Source organism: Macaca mulatta, chromosome 1 (assembly GCF_049350105.2).
Source record: "Macaca mulatta isolate MMU2019108-1 chromosome 1, T2T-MMU8v2.0, whole genome shotgun sequence".
Taxonomy (NCBI): domain Eukaryota; kingdom Metazoa; phylum Chordata; class Mammalia; order Primates; family Cercopithecidae; genus Macaca; species Macaca mulatta.
Window position 1 is genome coordinate 213,526,727 of NC_133406.1, and position 19,551 is coordinate 213,546,277.

At 44.3% G+C, this 19,551-nt stretch overlaps 1 protein-coding gene across 35 annotated transcripts in view; it reads left to right on the top strand.

Annotated features, from left to right (window-relative positions):
• WASF2 (WASP family member 2) overlaps positions 1-19,551 on the top strand; it is a 101,834-nt gene that overhangs the window by 65,215 nt on the left and 17,068 nt on the right. For 33 of the 35 annotated variants that reach the window (XR_013405201.1, XM_077966716.1, XM_077966721.1 and 30 more), the window contains 6 exons: positions 2,994-3,166; positions 12,849-12,983; positions 13,507-13,660; positions 15,823-15,940; positions 16,955-17,085; positions 19,218-19,373. Coding sequence is in view for 34 of the 35 variants with exons in the window: in XM_077966716.1 (XP_077822842.1) it covers positions 3,037-3,166; positions 12,849-12,983; positions 13,507-13,660; positions 15,823-15,940; positions 16,955-17,085; positions 19,218-19,373 (824 nt within the window). In the remaining variant the exon portion in view is untranslated. Of the gene's footprint in view, positions 1-541; positions 796-2,270; positions 2,554-2,993; positions 3,167-12,848; positions 12,984-13,506; positions 13,661-15,822; positions 15,941-16,954; positions 17,086-19,217; positions 19,374-19,551 lie in introns of those variants that run through there. The other 2 variants (XM_015132769.3, XM_077966740.1) reach the window with 2 other exon arrangements.

Here is a 19,551-nt window from a genome sequence, read left to right on the forward strand (position 1 = left end):
TCATTGGTCACATTCAGCACAGCATTTCAAGGTGGTCTGGTTCTTTTAGCTCTTCTGAGAAACTGGAATGAGTACTCAAATGATTACCAGTGGAAGAGCCACAGTGGCTGTTTTCAGTCATTCCTGGCTGTACACCAAATTTCTGGTTGATCTTGAAAGTTTGAAATTTGGGAATCTAAGGACACCTAGAGGATGGTGTTCAGAGCCCTGCAAGGTTCTTTCATGTGTAACCTCCTCCCACCTTTCCGGTTCTAAACTCTTTTTACCATGTGTTGCTGAAGATTGCATCTTAGGACCTGATACCCTTTACATTAAATAAAAGAGGGAAAGAGTTAAATTGGAAAGTCCAGGATTTGGACTAGAAAACCCATGGGGTCAAAGGGAGAATTTAGCAGAGGAGTGGAATGGAAATCATTTCCTTAGACAGTAGACAAGTATTCAGGAAACACCTCTGCACCCCAAAGATAGGCACAGCTGCCACACAGTGACTATTAAAGGGAGGTTCAAAGTTATAAGCAAACAGCTGATTCTCTTGGTTCTTGGGCTGTTGCTGTTGGTGACAGGAAATCTTGTTCCCCAAGCTGCTGGCTTCCTGTTTTATTTTTACTTGTAGCAGATCAGAATGTCCATAACAAGGAGCAGTCTGTTCCAAAGGGTTCTACTCCCCCTTTGAGCCTGAAAGATTTTTTTTTTTCTCTTTTGGTCAGACAATATGTCTGTAATGTTTAGTTTGGTTTAAGCATTTTGTATTCACAATCAACTTTTTGGTGATGAGCTGGTATTTTAAGATTTGATGTAAGTAAACCCTTGTTTTGCTTTATATATTTATATATAAAGAGGAGTTTATAATATTGGGGACTTGGCCCAGCTACTCAGAAAGCTAAGGTGGGAGGATCATTTGAGCAAGGCGGTCAAGGATGTTGTGAACTGTGATTGCACCATTGCACTCTGTACTGGACGACAGAGTGAGACCCCGTCTCAACAAAAAGGCTGGGCGCGGTGGCTCATGCTTATAGTCCCAGCACTTTGGGAGGCTGAGCTCAGGAGTTCGAGACAAGTCTGGGCTACATGGCAAAACCTCATCTCTACAAAAAATACAAAAACTAGCTGGACATGGTGGTGCATGCCTGTAGTCCCAGCTACTCGGGAGGCTGAGGCGGGAGGATCGCTTGAGCCCAGTAGTTGGAGGTTGCAGTGAGCTGAGATCGTGCCACTACACTCCAGCCTGGGTGACAGAGCCGAGACCCTGTCTCAAAAAAAGAATAAAAAATAAGAAAAAAAATTGAGGACTTAGATATGTTAACTTTATGCTTCACCTTTTCACGTGAAGTGAATTTGTCATTTTCCCTAGCATGAAAACCATTAGGCTGTTTTAGATTTTTTTAGTTTCATAAGATGTGGAAAGAGGACCAGTCCAGTGTGCCTTGACTGTAGTCATATCCATTTTGTGGAAATTAAAACTCTCTCCTATCCTTATAAAACTGGGAATTTGGTGATCTAAATCTAAAACAATAGCTCAGCATGAACCTGAAGTGCTGGGGGATTTCCTAGGGAAAGGGGCTCAGCCCACCGGATAAGAAACAGTAACTGGAAGGTTTCCGGATCTGCTCCAGACATTTCCTGCTGTCTCTAGAGCCTTTTGGCCCAGGTGTGTTGAACCGGATGGGAGCGAGAAAGGGAGCTGTTGGGTAGAAGAGAAAGCACCAGGGAATCTTACAGCACAGTTTACTCAGCATCATGTTTGACATATTGAACGTGTAAAATGTTTACTTTATATTCTCTCATTCTGTCAATTTACAAACTAAACTTCAGAGATACTGGCATTAGTAGTTAGCTATACTTTTTTTTTTTTTTTTTAGATTTTGAGACGGAGTCTTGCTCTTGTCACCCAGAATGGAATGCAGTGGTGCAATCTCAGCTCACTGCAACCTCCGCTTCCCGGGTTCAAGCAATTCTCCTGCCTCCTGAGTAACTGGGATTACAAGTACCTGCGACACGCCCGGCCAGTTTTTTGTATTTTTAGTAAAGACCGGGTTTCAGCTGGGCGCAGTGGCTCAAGCCTGTAATCCCAGCACTTTGGGAGGCTGGGACGGGCGGATCACGAGGTCAGGAGATCGAGACCATCCTGGCTAACACAGTGAAACCCCGTCTCGACTAAAAAAATACAAAAAACTAGCCGGGCAAGGTGGCGGGCGCCTGTAGTCCCAGCTACTCGGGAGGCTGAGGCAGGGGAATGGCGTAAACCCAAGAGGCGGAGCTTGCAGTGAGCTGAGATCCGGCCACTGCACTCCAGCCTGGGCGACAGAGCGAGACTCCGTCTCAAAAAAAGACGGGGTTTCACCATCTTGGCCAGGCTACTCTCGAACTCCTGGCCTCAGGTGATCCACCTGCCTCAGCCTTCCAAAGTGCTGGGATTACAGGTGTGAGCCACCGTACCTAGCCTAGCAGTTACCTGTACATTAACAGCCATTCACCAAGGAAGGACTGGAAAAGTTATATCCTAATGTATATCAGTCACTATTGGCAGCTTGATTTCATTGTGGAGATTATCAGGTGAGAGTGTTCTTTTTTGATTTTTATAATTGGTGGCCTAGAATCTGATCTGTCCTGGTTATGAACACCCCAAGGATAGGATCTATACCGTCCAGTGTCTGCTGAATGGGCTGTTTTCTAACCATGCCTCCTTGCCTCTGGGGACTCTTGTTGGTTGGAGCAGTAGTTGGCACTTTAACGTTTCTGTGCTGCCTATCACCAGTCCAGAATTTCTAAACTTACATAGCAGATCTTCTAATAGCAAACCTTTAAAAGGGCAGGGGAGGGAGAACTTAAAAATGAAAGAAAAAAAAAGATAGGGGGAGTGAAGATTTTTTTAAAAGCTGTTTTAGATCAGAGTAAGACCAAAAAAAAAAAAAAGGAAAGATTCACACAGCCCTAGTGTGCCTGGAATTTGGAATTTGTGGTTGAGTAATACTTTCCTGTTATTTCTTTTTTAGGTTGTTTTTCATCATTCAGAACATTGCCTGAAGCAGGTCCACCATGCCGTTAGTAACGAGGAACATCGAGCCAAGGCACCTGTGCCGTCAGACGTTGCCTAGCGTTAGAAGCGAGCTGGAATGCGTGACCAACATCACCCTGGCAAATGTCATCCGACAGCTGGGCAGCCTGAGTGAGTGCCTCGGAGAGCCTATGCTTTGCCCTCAGGGGTCGTTGGTGCTCTTTATTTAGTTTCCTTCTCCTCCCGCGTTCCTGTTTCTCCCCCATCTGCCTTCCCTAGGTAATGCGAAAATGTATCCTCCCTCTCCTCCCCAAAGAGAGGCTCCCTTTTGGTGTAGCTTCTCCTCTTCAACCTTCTTTATCTACCACCACCCTCTAAATTCCCTCCCCCCTCCCCCTCCACCTGCTTCAACAGAAATCTGTGGGAAGGGTGGCAGGAAGGGCTGCAGCAAAAACTGCAGACGGAATGACAGAGCAGAATTCTGTGTGTGTAAAGTGGGAGGTTCACAGAGCAGTATCTTGGGTCGGGGAATGTGCCTGTAATTACACGAGCTGTTCGATGTAGCTTGACTTTGTTGAAGCCTCAAATGTGCCAATAGTCTTTATCTACCCAACACCCCCACCCCTTTTCTTCCCAAAGAGGAGTAAAGCAAACATGCCTTTGGAGAGATTCTGACTGTCTTGTCCACCCTGGTACACATTTAATTGTGCTGCAAGCCCCCAGGTCCAAGTTCAGGGTACAAATTACTTCTGCATTCTCTGGGGTATTGGGAGTTTTGCAAGCTGTGTGAACATACAGTGACACAAATAGTAGCTGGAGCCATTCTTCCTTAGGAGGAAGATGGGGGTTAGCCCAGACTGTTTTGGAGCTGAAGGAAAGCCAGCTCAACTATATATATTTTTTTAATTGGCAAGAATGAATGAGACTGCCTTGGGTGGGGTACATGCATGTGGTTTGGATTTCATTCTGAATCAAGTTGACTTTGTTTGCTTGAAGCTGAGATATGGGAAGGGCAGATGCTTGGATTGGCTCTGCATTTGTCTAGTGCCACTCCAGCTCCCATAAGAACCTCCGTCAAAATGCCATTTTAGTGATCTTCCTTAGCAAAGGCATTTTGGTGTGAATTATTTCAGATACTCACGCCTCCTGTCGCATCACTGCCCTTAGTGAAGGCAGTGGAATATCAAGAAAGCCTGCATTCCCCTGTATAGCAATAGGCCCAGCCTTTAAAATAGGAGCCTGAGGAGACAGAACTCTATGACCAGATGATGTATGGAGTCTGAGATTCCTAAGCCTTCACGTACCTCAGGGACCATCTCAGTTGATCCAGGGCTTAGAGAAACCTAGATGGGGCATCATGAAGAAATGAAACCCTGCCGGTGCATGTCTTATACAAAGGAACACTGACAGTAGCGCAACAGCAGTGCAGCTGACAAGGAAGCACATCAAGGCTGCAGAGATCTCACTGATTTTTAAAGGCATAATTTCTGCCTCTCTCTCTGAGAAGGCCAAATGGGTGGAAGTCAGTCAATCACACACTGGTTCCTTCTTCATAGGACAAAGAACATCTAGCTAATGATGCTTCTTATTTCCACTTACTGAAGTTATGCTCTCTCTCAGCTATATTTCCAGGGTGGTGTTGATGGATGCCGTTGCTCACACTCCCACTTGTGATCAGACCACTCCTATCTTGAGGAAGCTGATCTGAGGGCCAAAGCCACCTTATGCCCAAGGAAACAAGATTTTCTTACATTGTGGGGGCTAACTGACCCTTTATTCATCCAATAAACATGTGTTGAACATATTTTATGTACCAGATGCTGAGGGGATACAGCAATAATAAGAAATGGTCTCTGCCCTCTAGGAGCTCATAATCTATAAGGGGAGGCAGAAATAAATAATTCCTAAGAGGAGAGAATGGGGAGAGAGTGAGAAGGGAACCCACATTTGTTGATTGCCTACTTTATGCAAGGTTTGGATAAGATCTTGACATAGATTATCTCATTTAATCTTCTCAGTAATCCTATGAGATTAGGTGGTGGTATTCCCATATTTCAGATAAAGAAAATAAGGCTCAGAAAAGTAAGGTAACTTGTCTAGGCACAGTGGCTCACGCCTGTAATCCCAGCACTTTGGGAGGCCGGAGGGTGTAGATCAGTTGAGGTCAGGAGTTGAAGACCAGCCTGGCCAACATGGTGAAACCCTGTCTCTACTAAAAATATAAAAATTAGCCAGGCATGGTGGCACACACCTGCAATCCCAGCTACTTGGGAGCCCGAGGCACGAGAATTGCTTGAACTCGGGAGGCGGAAGTTGTAGTGAGCTGAGATTGTACCACTGCACTCCAGCCTGGGCAATAGAGTGAGACTCTGTCTCAAAAAAAAAAAAAAAAAAAAAAAAAAGTAACTTGCCTAAAGAGATACAGCCAGTAAGAGGCAAAGTCACTGTTTAAACTCAGACTTCCTACAAATTTCTCAACTCTGTCCCTTACTCTCTGTCTCTGCCAGTATTGCCCTATTTTAGACTTCATTGACTTTCACCAAGCCTCCCTCTACCTTCTTTCTCTGATCCAGCCCCCTTAAATCTGTTTCTATATCCCTGCAAGAGTGATCTGCCTAAAAATCAAATCTTACTTTTTACTTTTATTATTCTGAATTTCTGAAGCTTTGAAAGTTAATTCTGGGACGGGCGCGGTGGCTCAAGCCTGTAATCCCAGCACTTTGGGAGGCTGAGACGGGCGGATCACGAGGTCAAGAGATCGAGACCATCCTGGCTAACACGGTGAAACCCCGTCTCTACTAAAAAATACAAAAAACTAGCCGGGCGAGGTGGCGGGCGCCTGTAGTCCCAGCTACTCGGGAGGCTGAGGCAGGAGAATGGCGTAAACCCGGGAGGCAGAGCTTGCAGTGAGCTGAGATCCGGCCACTGCACTCCAGCCTGGGCAGCAGAGCGAGACTCCGTCTCAAAAAAAAAAAAAAAAAAAAAAGTTAATTCTGTGTTAACTTTTGTAATGTAACAAGTGTTTTTATAGTCAGAGTACACATCTCAACTATTTCTCTCCCCTCTTCTTCACTGTGGAGTTATTTAAGTTCCTTGGCCTAGCATTCAGGACCCTGCAAGACCTGTCTTCCTTTCTAGCCTCATTTTCTACAATTCCATGTTAACAATTTTTAAAATTTTTTTTATTTTTGAGACAGAGTTTCGCTCTTGTTGCCTAGGCTGGAGTGTGATGGCGCGATCTCGGCTCCCTGCAGCCTTTGCCTCTGGGTTCAAGTGATTCTCCTGCCTCAGCCTCCCGAGTAGCTGGGGCTACAGGTGCATGCCACCACACCCAGCTAATTTTTTTTTTTTTTTTTTTTTTTTTTATTGAGACGGAGTCTCGCCTAGGCTAGAGTACAGTGGCGCCATCTCGGCTCACTGCAAGCTCCGCCTCCCAGGTTCATGCCATTCTCCTGCCTCAGCCTCCTGAGTAGCTGGGACTACAGGCATCTACCACCATACCTGGCTAATTTTTTTGTATTTTTAGTAGGGATAGAGTTTCACCGTGTTAGCCAGGATGGTCTCGATCTCCTGACCTCATGATCTGCCCACCTCAGCCTCCCAAAGTGCTGGGATTACAGGCATAAGCCACCGCGCCTGGTCAGTTTTTTGCATTTTTAGTAGAGACGGGGGTTCACCATGTTGGCCAGGCTGGTCTCGAACTCCTGACCTCAGGTGATCCACCCGCCTCGGCCCCCCAAACTGTTGGGATTACAGGCGTGATCCACCATGCCCAGCCTTCACTTTAGTCTTTTAAAATGGAAAAAGGGGGCCTGGCACACTGGCTCACACCTGTAGTCCCAGTACTTTAGGAGGCTGAGGCACAAGTATTGCTTATGCTCAGGAGTTCGAGACCAGCGCTGGCAACATACTGAGACCCTATTGCTACAAAAATTTAAAAAGTACCCAGGTGTGGTGGTGCACACCTGTAGTCCCAGCTGGTTGGGAGGCTAAGGTGGGAGGATCGCTTGAGCCTGGGAGTTCAAGGCTGCAGTGAGCCATGATCATGCCACTCCAGCACTGGCCAACAGGGCGAGACCTTGTCTCAAATAAATTAATTAAATAGAAGGAAAAAGGAAAGGAAAAAAGAATGAATTATCACCTACTAGTAGTTCTCCTGAGACAGACCATGCTCTCTCATATTTCCAAACAGTGCTCTTGCTATCCTCCCTGGCTGAACAGCCCTTGCCATCTTTGTCTGCCTGGCTGCCTGTAGCTAATCCTTCAAGGTCCAGCTCAGGAATCTTCTCTTCCAGGTTGGGCTAAGAGTGCTCCTCTGAGCTCCCATTATATGCCTGTATTATCCTATCACATTATATCACAAATCACCTATGGCTCATACTCAATTAAAAATTCTTGACTGGGCACAATGGCTCATGCTTATAATCCCAGCACTCTGGGAGGTTGAGATGGGAGGATTGCTTGGGCCCTGGAGTTTGAGATAGCTTGGGCAACATAGTGAGACCCTTTCTCTACAAAATATAAACTAAATTAGCTGGGTGTGGTGGCATGAGCCTGTACTTCCAGCTATTTGGAAGGCTGAGATGGAAGGCTGAGGTAGGAGGATCGTTTGAGCCCAGAAGGTCAAGGCTGCAGTGAGCTGAGATGGCGCTGCTGCACTCCAGCCTGGGTAACCAAAAAAGAAAATTGTTGAAGGTAGTAATCATGTGTTATTTGTCTTTGAACCCCAGTGTCTACCTTGTGTAGTACCTGTCACCCAGTAGAACCTCATTAAATGTCGAATAACTCACGCCTATATATCTCCCACTATTCCATGCTGTTGATGCACAAAGAATGTAGGAATGGAAATAATACTTTCTGTGGGTAGTGGGGGCACAGGTAGGGATAGGCAGGGTCAAGGAAGACTTCATAGAAGAGGTTACATTTGAATGGGACCTTGAAAGATGACTGGGATTTCATCTAGCTGAGAGGAGTGCAGGGAAGGGTTCATATGTGCTTCAGGCTCATGACCTTGGCCTCATGTGCATTGTACCTGGGTGGAACTTCTCAATTTAGTACTGAAAGGCTGATTATGGAATGGATAAAGCATAAAACTAAAAATCCCACAGCCATAGATTGCTCCGTGACAGCACATCCAGAATTCTTATTTTTTTCTCAGAACAGTGAGATGGCATTTCGCATATTCGGTTGCTGTATCTTAGAAAATACAGGCACAGCCAGCCAGCACTTTGTATCAGTATTGTGGCCACCCAGGAGAATGGAACCCCCACTTGGGTCATTAGAAAATCAAGCTAGATATTAGGTTTCTAACTGACTGCAGTGTGGGTGAGGGGGGTGGGGCATGCCATTGGGGAGCTCCAAGACTCCCACTCAGACTTCAATAAGAGCAACTTCACATTTTTAAAAATCAGTTTTACCTGTTCTACTTCCACGTAACATTTCATTTGAAGAGTTCTGCTAAGGAAAAAACAAAAATTGAAGACTGCTTCCTAGAATCTTCTGCAAAATGTGGTATCTGTTATGAATGTTGGATAATGATGGATATTGGGTCTCTCTTGGTAATCTGAATGAGTGAAGTTTAACTCTGAACAAGACACTTTGGTTTTCCCTAGTTCAATATCACATTTCTGTTTTCAAAAGTTGGAGTAAATTTTAGCACTTGAAGAATAGAGACTATCAAATTACTAATTGGAATTATATTTAAAATTTTCCTCTAAACTTAAAACTTAGGATATTTAGGCTGGGCACAGTGGCTCACGCCTGTAATCCCAACACTTGAGGAGGCCAAGGCAGATCACTTGAGGTTGGGAGTTTGAGACCAGCCTGGCCAACATGGTGAAACCCCTTCTTTGTTAAAAATACAAAAATTAGCTGGGCATGTGCCTGTACTTCCAGCTACTCAGGAGTCTGAGGCAGGAGAATCTCTTGAATCCAGGAGGCAGAGAGGCAGAGGTTGCAGTGAGCTGAGATTGTGCCATTGTACTCCAGCCTGGGCAACAGAGCAAGTATCTATCTAAAAAATAAAAAAAAATTTAAAAACAAAAACTTAAGGTATTTAGAATTTACGCTGTTTTGTTTTGTTTTGTTTGTTTGTTGTTTGTTTGTTTGTTTTTTGAGATGGAGTCTTACTCTGTCACCCAGGCTGAAGTGAAGTGGTGTGATCTTGGCTCACTGCAACCTATGTCTCTTGGGCTCAAGCAGTTCTCATGTATCAGCCTCCTGAGTAGCTAGGATTACAAGATGGTATGCCACCATGCCTGGCTAAGTTTTATATTTTTAGTAGAGACAGGGTTTCACCATGTTGGCCAGGCTGGTCTCAAACTCCTGGCCTTCAGTGATCCACCTGCCTTGGCCTCCCAAAGCGTTGGGATTATAGGCATGAGCCACCGTGCCTGGCCTTAGGTATTTATACCATTAAGTCATGTAATGTGGTTGAGGAGTATAAGGAAGAATATCATTGTAACAACTCACATTTTTAGCTCACTTAATCCTTATGGTAACTTGATGGGGTAGTATTATCCCTACTTTACAGATGAGGAAACTAAGGCTGGGAGATTGTGACTTGCTGACGAGTACACAAGTATAAATAGAAAGAGCTGAGACTTTGATTCAGATTTTCTGATTTGAAGTCAACTGCTCCTTCCATGTCTCATAGTATAGTTCTAAGTCTGCCTCAGGCCTGAGGTGATGAGACAGTGGGGAAGCCCTCACACCACTTCACTTCCTCTTAAAATAGAGATCTTATACTTACTAGTTTTATATGTTGAGGTTCTTTGTAAGATTTTATCTTGAAAACCACTGTGCCACACAGAGCCTCTACTTCTACTATCACTACCCTCTTCACTTAAGGACCAGGAAATCCTAGGTACTCTTGGTGACTCTTTTGGTGTAAGTTGATTGGTATTTTTTTTTCCCCTCCAGAATAGCTGGAAGATTAATTGATATTTTTCTTTTTTCTTTTATTTCATTTTATTTATTATTATTATTTTTGAGATAGGCTGGAGCCAGTGGCACGATCTGGGCTCACTGCAACCTCTGCCTCCCAAGTTCAAGTGATTCTCATGCCTCAACCTCCTGAGTAGCTGGGATTACAGGTGTGCACCACCACGCGCAGCTTTTTTTTTTTTTTTTTTTTTTTTGAGATGGAGTCTCGCTCTGTCACCTAGGCTAGAGTGCCGTGGTGCGATCTTGGTTCACTGCAACCTCTGCCTTCCAGGTTCAAGCGATTCTTTTGCCTCAGCCTCCTGAGTAGCTGGGATTACAGGTGCCCGCCACCATGCCCAGCTCATTTTTGTATTATTAGTAGAGATGGGATTTCACCATGTTGGCCAGGCTGGTCTCAAAATCCTGACCTTAGGTGATCCGCCTACCTTGGCCTCCCAAAGTGCTGGGATTACAGGCATGAGCCACCATGCCTGGCCTAATTTTTTTGTAATTTTAGTGGAGGCAGGGTTTTGTCATATTCCCCAGGCTGGTCTCGAACTCTTGGCCTCAAGTGATCTGCCCACCTTGGCCTCCCAAAGTGATGGGATTACAGTCATGAGCCACCACGACTGGCCTTTTATTTTTAACAGATATTTTTGAGCTTGGTTTATTTTCCACACATAATGTTGCATATTTCTCTGTTTTAGCCTTCCAAACACAATTTTCCATTACCTAGACAAGCATGATACAGTATGGTTTTTGTAGGAACTTAGCCATATTATGAATAGGGATCAGATAAAATCCTCAACCTGCAGAGTAGAAATGCTTATCAGCTGATTTGAGTTATTTGCGCCCAGGAGCTTCCCATAATTGTTTAGGTCACAAATGATCAGTATGCAAGGACTTGCTTCTTCCTTGATTAGAAGTCCTTATTGACTTAATAAGCAATTCAAAATATGCAGTTGATTGGTCTTATCCCCACTCTTCAGGTTGTACTGGGAAGGTGAGCTGCAGTTCACCCTGAAGGTGTGGTTTTGGCCTTTCAGGCTATTTTTTTTCCCCTCAAATATGGACTAAGCATAAATGTAGTTTCGAAGCTAGAAATTAAAGCCTACTTTAAATAGTTCTCAAAAAAAAATTATCATTTGATTGGGCACAGTCTCTTATGATTGCCTTCACCTTGCAAGAAGCTCAGATGGTAGGTCTGTGCGCAGTGGCTCGTGCTAGTAATCCCAGTACTTTGGGAGGCTGAGGTGGGCAGATCATCTGAGGTCAGGAGTTTAAGACCAGCCTGGCCAACATGATGAAACCCTCTCTCTACTAAAAACAAAAAACAAGCCGGGTGTTATGGCAGGCACTTATAATCTCAGCTACTCGGGAGGCTGAGGCAGGAGAATCGCTTGCACCCAGGAGGCAGAGGCTGCAGTGAGCCGAGATTTTGCACCACTGCACTCCAGCCTGGGGGATAGAGCAAGACTCTGTCTGGGGGAAAAAAAAAAAAAAGCTCAGATGGTATATTTATTCATATGCACTACTTTTCATTCCTAGTAAGAATGTGCCTGTGGCTTGGAATGACAATATAGAGGTAGTGTCAAATTGCTGTTATGTTTCTTTGGCTGCAGATTCTCCTTGCATTCCAGGGTTGAAAGTACGGAACTTTTCTTTTTCTAAAAAACAAGACATTGTGGAAAGAGACCACTGGTATGCTGCTTTTCAGAGGGCTTGAAAGTTTCAGCTTTTCACTTGGTTCCTGAGATGTAGATTTGAAGGATTGTAACCTAGAGCAAAGACTTTGAAAGTTGTAGGTGACAAGCTGGGCATGGTGGCTCAACACCTGTAATCCCAGCACTTTGGGAGGCCAAGGTGGGCAGATCACTTGAGGCCAGGAGTTTGAGACCAGCCTGGGCAACCTGGCAAATCCCCGTCTCTACCAAAAATACAAAAATTAGCCTGGCATGGTGGTGCACATCTTTAATCTCAGCTACTCGGGAGGCTAATACATGAGAATTGCTTGAGCCCAGGAGATAGAGGTTGCAGTGAGCCAAGATCATGCCACTGTACTGCTGCCTGGGTGACAGAGGGAGACTCTGTCTCCAAAAAAAGAAAAAAAAATTATAAGTTATAAAACATAAAGTAACCTTTCTACCTCTTAAAAGAAGTTGTACATCTCTGCTATGGGTTGTTGATAAGCTCAGGGCCCCTCACATTTAACACACTAATCATAGTTGTTCACTGTACTTTCAAGGCTCCATTGAGGAACTAATTTCTTACTTTTCATGTTAATTTTAGATACCTAGAATGTCCTCTAAACTCCCAATCTGTTTTTCAGAACCATTTTATAAGGTACTTTTACAGAACAATAAGAGGCTAAGGGCTATGGGCAAATGTGTAGTGTTATTTTATTAGTTTAGTTTTAGTCTCACTCCGTCACCCAGGCTGGGGTGCAGTGGCTCGGTCTCAGCTCACTGCAACCTCCACCTCCCAAGTTCAAGTGATTCCCCTGCCTTAGCCTCCCCAGCAGCTGGGATTATAGGTGCCTGCCAGCACACCTGCCTAATTTTTGTATTTTTAGTAGAGACGGGGTTTCACCGTGTTGCCCAGGCTGGAAATGTGTAGAAATATTATCTGTTCTTCCAGGCTTAATTTTTTGCATTACACCTTTCAGTTTTATTCAGCCTGTTTTGAGTCTCATGACTGTTCACATCTGTCAAGAAGACTCTATTAGTTATAGAACATATGCAGACTTCCTAAACTATGAAGAGTATTTCTCTAAGAGCAGTCATCTGCATATAGCCCAAACCGTCTTAGGGTATGTGTGTGTGTGTAGTATGTGTTTGGTGGTTAGGGAATACAATCTTTAGTAGCCAGTTTTTCTGACCATTTACATTACTTCTATGCACTAGTGACTTGGTTTCTTTGCTCTTTCCAGGTAAATATGCAGAGGACATTTTTGGAGAGCTCTTTACTCAGGCAAATACCTTTGCCTCTCGGGTAAGCTCCCTTGCTGAGAGGGTCGACCGACTACAAGTTAAAGTCACTCAGCTGGATCCCAAGGAAGAAGAAGGTAAGAAAGCTGAGCTCAGCATTTGCAGGCTTTGCTGAGCAGTTTTATAGAATTTTTTCCCCCTGATTTATTTTTTAAAAAGTGAGGGGAGAAATCACAGAGACCTATAGAGTTCTGCTTTGAAGTGACACAAGCCTGAGTGCTGGAAAGAACCTTTTTAGCTCCACCACACCCTCATGCACTCCTTTCTCCCATTCCCCCAATTCCTTCTTTCTCAAATTTCCCCTCCCTCAATCGTATTTTGCTACCATAAAAGTACTTGGAAGATTCATTCCTCCTAAGGAGAGGCCTGCTAGATCTGGCCACATAGTAAACCTTTGTGTTGCCTCATTTTGTTCAGTCGTGAAATGACTGGGCTGCTGACAGCCTTGTGGGGCTTCCCCAGAGGGGGAGGGAAAAAAAGCCTTACTGCAGACAGCCGCAGCCAAGAAATGCAGCAGCTGAGGCCTCTCTGACTGGTGTGACTCAGTGTTTGCTCAAATAGCCTGTCGTCCATTTTCTAACGCCTTCCATCTTCTCTCAGTGTCACTACAAGGAATCAACACCCGAAAAGCCTTCAGAAGCTCCACCATTCAAGACCAGAAGCTTTTTGACAGAAACTCTCTCCCGGTGCCTGTCTTAGAAACATACAATACCTGTGATACTCCTCCCCCTCTCAACAATCTTACCCCTTACAGGTAATGGCTGGCTAGCTCCTCCCTTTTTCAACCTGTGGTTTAATAACACTAAATTGTCTTTTTATCTGAAGCAGTTGTTTACATGAGAGGATTGTATCTAAAAGCTTACTGCCTACCCCAAAGTTGTCTGTGGCAGCAGAAACTAAAATTTACCCCATAAACACTTGTCACTTATTATTGTTTGGTTTCTGAAATTCACAGTGAATGTAATACATATTGAAAGTTTACTGTAACCATAGCATGCTACAGAGTTTAATTTCATATAAACCAGGTCCATCTTGGATTCCATCCAAGGAATTTAGTTATTATAGAACCAAAAGGACTTTGTTACAAGGCGGTCCTACAGCATGGATCCCAGGGGCAACATTCTAGCAAGGCTCCCACTTACTTGGAAACCACTAGATTACCAGATGTTTGGGTGTGTTAGTGGGGCCAGCCTCTTGGACTGGCTGCTCTGGGCCCAGAGGGGTCTTTCCAAAGCTTAAGGAGTAATTGGCATTCTTCCAAATGAGCATCGTTCACTTTGTTTTGAACATCCTTTGGACATTTCCTTCTGAAAGGACCTACTCTGCTGTCCCCGGACTTGAAAAAGAACATAGCCTTATAGACAACTTAAAGCCCCTCTCCTCTAGTGGTTTGGTAGTATTGTCATCCTGCAAAAAACCACTGAAGAGGGACAGAAGGTGAATATTTATCTTGCTTACATCCGTACATATCTTTGGAGCAGGTAAAAAATAATTACAGATAGCTGGAGGCGGATGTCTTCTATCAGACGTGTACACTGCAAGGTAGAGTGTGTGTGTGTGTGTACCCATGTGAAATTCAAGGACACCAGTCCAATTCAGGGAGCCTTCTCACACAGATACAAAGTACATGGCATCTGTCCTTCATTTTACTGTGTAAAATTATGTTTGCCCCTTGGCTTTCAAAGGGACCAGCACAGCAGGACAGAGGTTTGACTCTGCAGCCTCCATTATTGAGTCTAGTTGGGTTTGGGCAGAGGAGTTATTGGGCAGAAAGGGGTCATACAACTGATAATATTGTAGGGAGTATGACATAGGGTTTGTGTAGTGGGATTAGATAAACAAATGATATTAGGAGAATTTTTTTCTTCAGTTAATGGTATTTTTCTTTTTAGCATATAGTATCAGAATTAGCATGGCCTCTCAGTTATCTGAACTTGGCCCAACAGAAATGAGTAGTGGTGTATCTAACTCAGGAGAAGATTTAATATAGAAATTATTAATGTTTTATTTGGAAGCACTTTCTGTGTTGTGATAGGATTGGAGGGCAGGGAATAGAATTGCCTTTCCATTTCTTTTTAGTTCAGAATAATGTTAAGATAAATGTTCACTCCTAAGCACATACTTTCTGGATAGTGAGAGGACCTTATCTATGCCAAAGTGCAAGATTCCAACCAGGACCGTTGAGTCTGGCAGATAGCCCTTATATGGACACTCAATAGTTTACTCTGTCCCACTGGCACAGCCACTAATTAGGAACTGGTGATTAAACCTTGTGGTCTTAAAACAGCTGGCCGTCTTTTCTCACTGGAGCCCCCTTGTGGTTGGGGTGTGTGTGGATGCTGAGCTATTCTAGAAGGGAGCAAGAAGGTGGAGTGCTGTGGCTGGTTTTCTGTGTGTGCAGAGAAATAACAGCCATACACACACACTTTTCATGTATATATGTGTACATATGCATACACATGAACCCCCATATGTGTACACAGGTTTCCGGTGGGTAGGAAGCTACTGATGCTTCCTAAAGAGTCCTGCGGAACTGGTGGGAAAAGAGGAACCAGTGGTAGAAATCCCCTCTGATGTACCAGGATATCCGAATATCCTCAGGGAGCTCTCTGTGGCCATGCAGATCATTAGAAGTAATCAGGATCCCTGCTGCTATCACCTGTTCTTGCCCTGACAATGCAAATTCATCTACCAGGAATTGAAAGTAAGGCTAAGGTTCTTTAAAAGTCTGATAAGTAGAGAGGTGCCATTCGGGGGCATTGAAATGCTGGTATGGGAGAGGAGGTATGCAATCGATTCAAATGACTTCTTGATTCCTTGGTGTAAAAACTGCTAACTGGTAGGTGTTTGGAATATTGGATTTGGTTGGGAGCTCATCTGTCTACTGACAGCTACTTGTCTTCATTTCTATCCCAGGGACGATGGAAAAGAGGCACTCAAATTCTACACAGACCCTTCATACTTCTTTGATCTTTGGAAGGAGAAGATGCTGCAGGACACCAAGGATATCATGAAAGAGAAGAGAAAGCATAGGGTGAGGGGAAAGGGGCCTCTGTTCTCCACATCAGTAGGCACGATTGTGGAGGGGGATAAAAAGGAAGCCAGTCTTATGTGAAGTAATCATTTCGAGTGGCTGCTTGCTTGGATGCCAGGTGAAACTCTTAAAAAAATGTGTCCACACCAAGCACAACCAAGATGAAAGTATAAATCACACCAAAAATGTGTTTGTTCCCCCCAGTGCTATTAACAATTGAGTATATTCAGGCTGAGTTTTAGAAATTGACTTTTCTATTCACCATTTATTTCTCTTGCAATTTGCACCTGACTCTGCTGGACACTCAAGCTAGGCTAGTCCCTTCTCCGCCAGTTTTGCAGCTCATTTCTCAGAGATCAGCACAAGGTTCTGCAGTGTTTGATTTGCAAAAGGAGCAGTTTAATGCCTTCACTACTGACTGGATGGGGCTAAGGTGGGGGGATATATATGTAGGTTTCGGAGATTCTCCCTCCCCATAGACTCTCCCTGGTATGTATGTGACCTACCAGTTGCAACCTCAATCCCATTAGCATGGCTGCCAGGAGGCCCAGGAGAGTGCCAGGGGCAAGAGCAGCTGCACAGGCTGAAAAATTCTTCATTGGGTTTTGTTTTGTTTTGTTTTATTTAAACTATTTCCTTATATATGCCCCAGGTCTCATTACATCTCATCTCTCTTGACTGACCTTTGGGGCCAAGCAAATAATAAATAGCTGTTCACTAACTTCTAGCAATTAGAGCTTTTCAAAAATATGAATGAGTTATCCAAAGAGGAAGTGGGGTTCCCGTTGCTGGAGGCATTTGAGTGTGGGATTGAGCAAATGTTTCACCCAGGGATGGTTTGGATTAGATGGCCTCTAGGTCACTTCAAACCCAGTAATTCTGTAAGTTCTGTAGTTATTATGTGTTGTCTAGGCAAATCATCTCTTAGATATGCATCCATGAAGATGGGTAGAATTTTAATGAAGAACTTTGGAAAATGTTCTACAAAGACCTTCCTGTTCCTTTTCATTATAGAAAGAAAAGAAAGATAATCCAAATCGAGGGAATGTAAACCCACGTAAAATCAAGACACGTAAGGAAGAGTGGGAGAAAATGAAGATGGGACAAGAATTTGTGGAGTCCAAAGAAAAGCTGGGGACTTCTGGGTAGGTAATGCTTTTGTACTGTTGGTAGCATTCTTTGAAGGGAGTGGGGACAACAGTCTGACAGCTCTGGTGTGACACCTTTCACACCCCCTGAAGTCTGTCTCTGTGGCTTAGATCAATACCACTGTTAATCAGCTACTTTAAAGTGCATCCCTCTGGTGATTAAAATTTGCTAAATAAATCAAGAGACTCAGCAATTTAAATGAGGTGACTGGAGGGGTCTGGAAAAGAAAGCCCATGACTCCTAGTGCCCTTACTCTGCGAGACACACATCTAAGGGCCCCAGAGGAAAGACTGGAAAGGGAAGAAAAGTGGTCTTGGGAATCCTTTGCCTCCAGAGCATTGATTTGAAGGTCATGCCTAAGAACTGGGCATTTCACTCTCAGGGCTGGGGAGGGCCAGGCAAGAAAGCTGTTCACATCACCAAAGCAACTTTTCAGTCAGCCTTTGTCAGTCTTGGGAGAGAGGCTGGCCAAGGGACTGAATGCAGACCTCATAGACAGTGTGGGAAAGGTTGCTCGGCCAGTATTGAAGCTATATATCTCTGTGGAGAAATAAGAGGTGTCAGTCTGACCCCATTTCCCAATACCAAATCACACTGGAGGTTTAAAGGGGGGAAAAGATGGTTTTAAAGGTTGGTTTGATGCTTATCCTGGTGTCTGACCTGGTTGACATTCAAAGCCAAGTCACCATGACTGCTTGGCATGAATGTCGCCCTGGTTTTTACTCTAAATACATTGCATCATGGCTGTCAGAGAACCATGCCAGCCTATGCTGGGTGTCTAGGAATGATAAAAGAAAAGAGTTGAGTTGTTCTTGCTTTTAGAAATAACTCTACCATGAAAATCTCGACTTTTAAAAATCTTGACACTTCTGACACTTGTTCTTCGTGGATTAAGAGATCTGTTTTAAAGAGTGATGAAGATGGTGAAAGAAAAAATGAACCTTTTTCTCTACTGGGAAATCAGCCCTGAGGGTACCTTCATTACCTTCACCTCCCAGTAAAGGGGGCCATTTTGTTCCATGGACCCCTTTTCACTACTGATTGGGTGGGGCTAGGGTCAGTAGCACTGTTCAGACAGGTACTTGTCATAGGTTCAGTGACTCTAAGGCCAGAAGCTTGTGTGTTCAGAATGCCAGCTACCCATGTGTGTCTTTTATTTGTGGAGTAGGAAGATGAGGATTTGTCTCCCATTTTCCTGTTGTCCAGGCGGTTTGGAGTTGGGGCTTCATGGTTAGTCTATCTGGACATGCCTGTTGGTGAACCTATAAAGAGACGTGCCAAGGCTCCAGGGCTCCAGGCCTTGGGGATTTTCCACATCAGAGCATCTTTTGATTCAGTTAGTTTCCTCCAACTCTGTTCTCCCTGGGGTCTGTTTTAGATGAGTTCTTTAGACCCCAACAATAGTGGAAAGAGGGGGAAGTGGAGCAGAGCAGGCCAGATTTTGTTAGCTGATGCTTGGTGTATTTGTGCTTGTTTGAAGTTTTGTTGTTGTTCACCCAGAACAAATTCACCCAAGGCCCAGTGCACTGAGGGACAGGTTTTCATGAGGCAAGCCCTAGCACCCTACTTTAATCGTCAGCTCATTTTGTTTGATAAGAGACCTGGCAGAAAGACCACATTTACTACCACATAGCACCCTGCATTCATCCGGAGCTTGATTTTGCAATCCAGTGCCTCCTTGGCCTTCCAGCTTTCCAGAGGCTTGCTGACCTCAAAATCAGGCTGTGTGCCAGTCACGTGTTTGCAGCTCACTAGCCTCTGGGATTTGGCTTCACCCTTTGCCACAGGACTTTGGGATTCAGGTATATCTGCACCTGACACTGGGGAGATAATTTAAAAGAACTGCTGGGCTTGACAAGGCCAACACTGGGCAAGGAGCAGTTTTGATAATCTGGGTTGAATCCTGTTACTACAAACAATTCAGCAGAAATATCTGGGATATATTTGACAATAGAATATTTAGTCTTAAAATAAAATTTCAGTGTAACAGAAAATATGTGGGAAATATACCTATTTTATTTCTCCCTAATAGCTTTTGTATCAAATGCATTTTTGTAGTACCTTTTAAGAAGAAAAAACCCACTCAGGCTCTTTAAATGACAGTTTTTGGCATTCGGTTCATTGACAGGTATCCACCCACCTTGGTGTACCAGAATGGCAGCATTGGCTGTGTTGAAAACGTGGATGCAAGTAGCTATCCGCCACCACCACAGTCAGACTCTGCTTCTTCACCTTCTCCTTCCTTCTCCGAGGACAACTTGCCTCCTCCACCAGCAGAATTCAGGTAAATGGTGGTACCTACTCCATCCACTGTCGGTGGTTATACACTCAAGAACAAAAGGATGGACCAAGAGCAGTGGCTCATGCCTGTAATCCCAGCATTTTGGGAGGCCAAGGTGGGAGGATCTCTTGAGGCCAAAAGTTCAAGACCAGCCTGGTTAACATAGCAAGACCTCATCCCT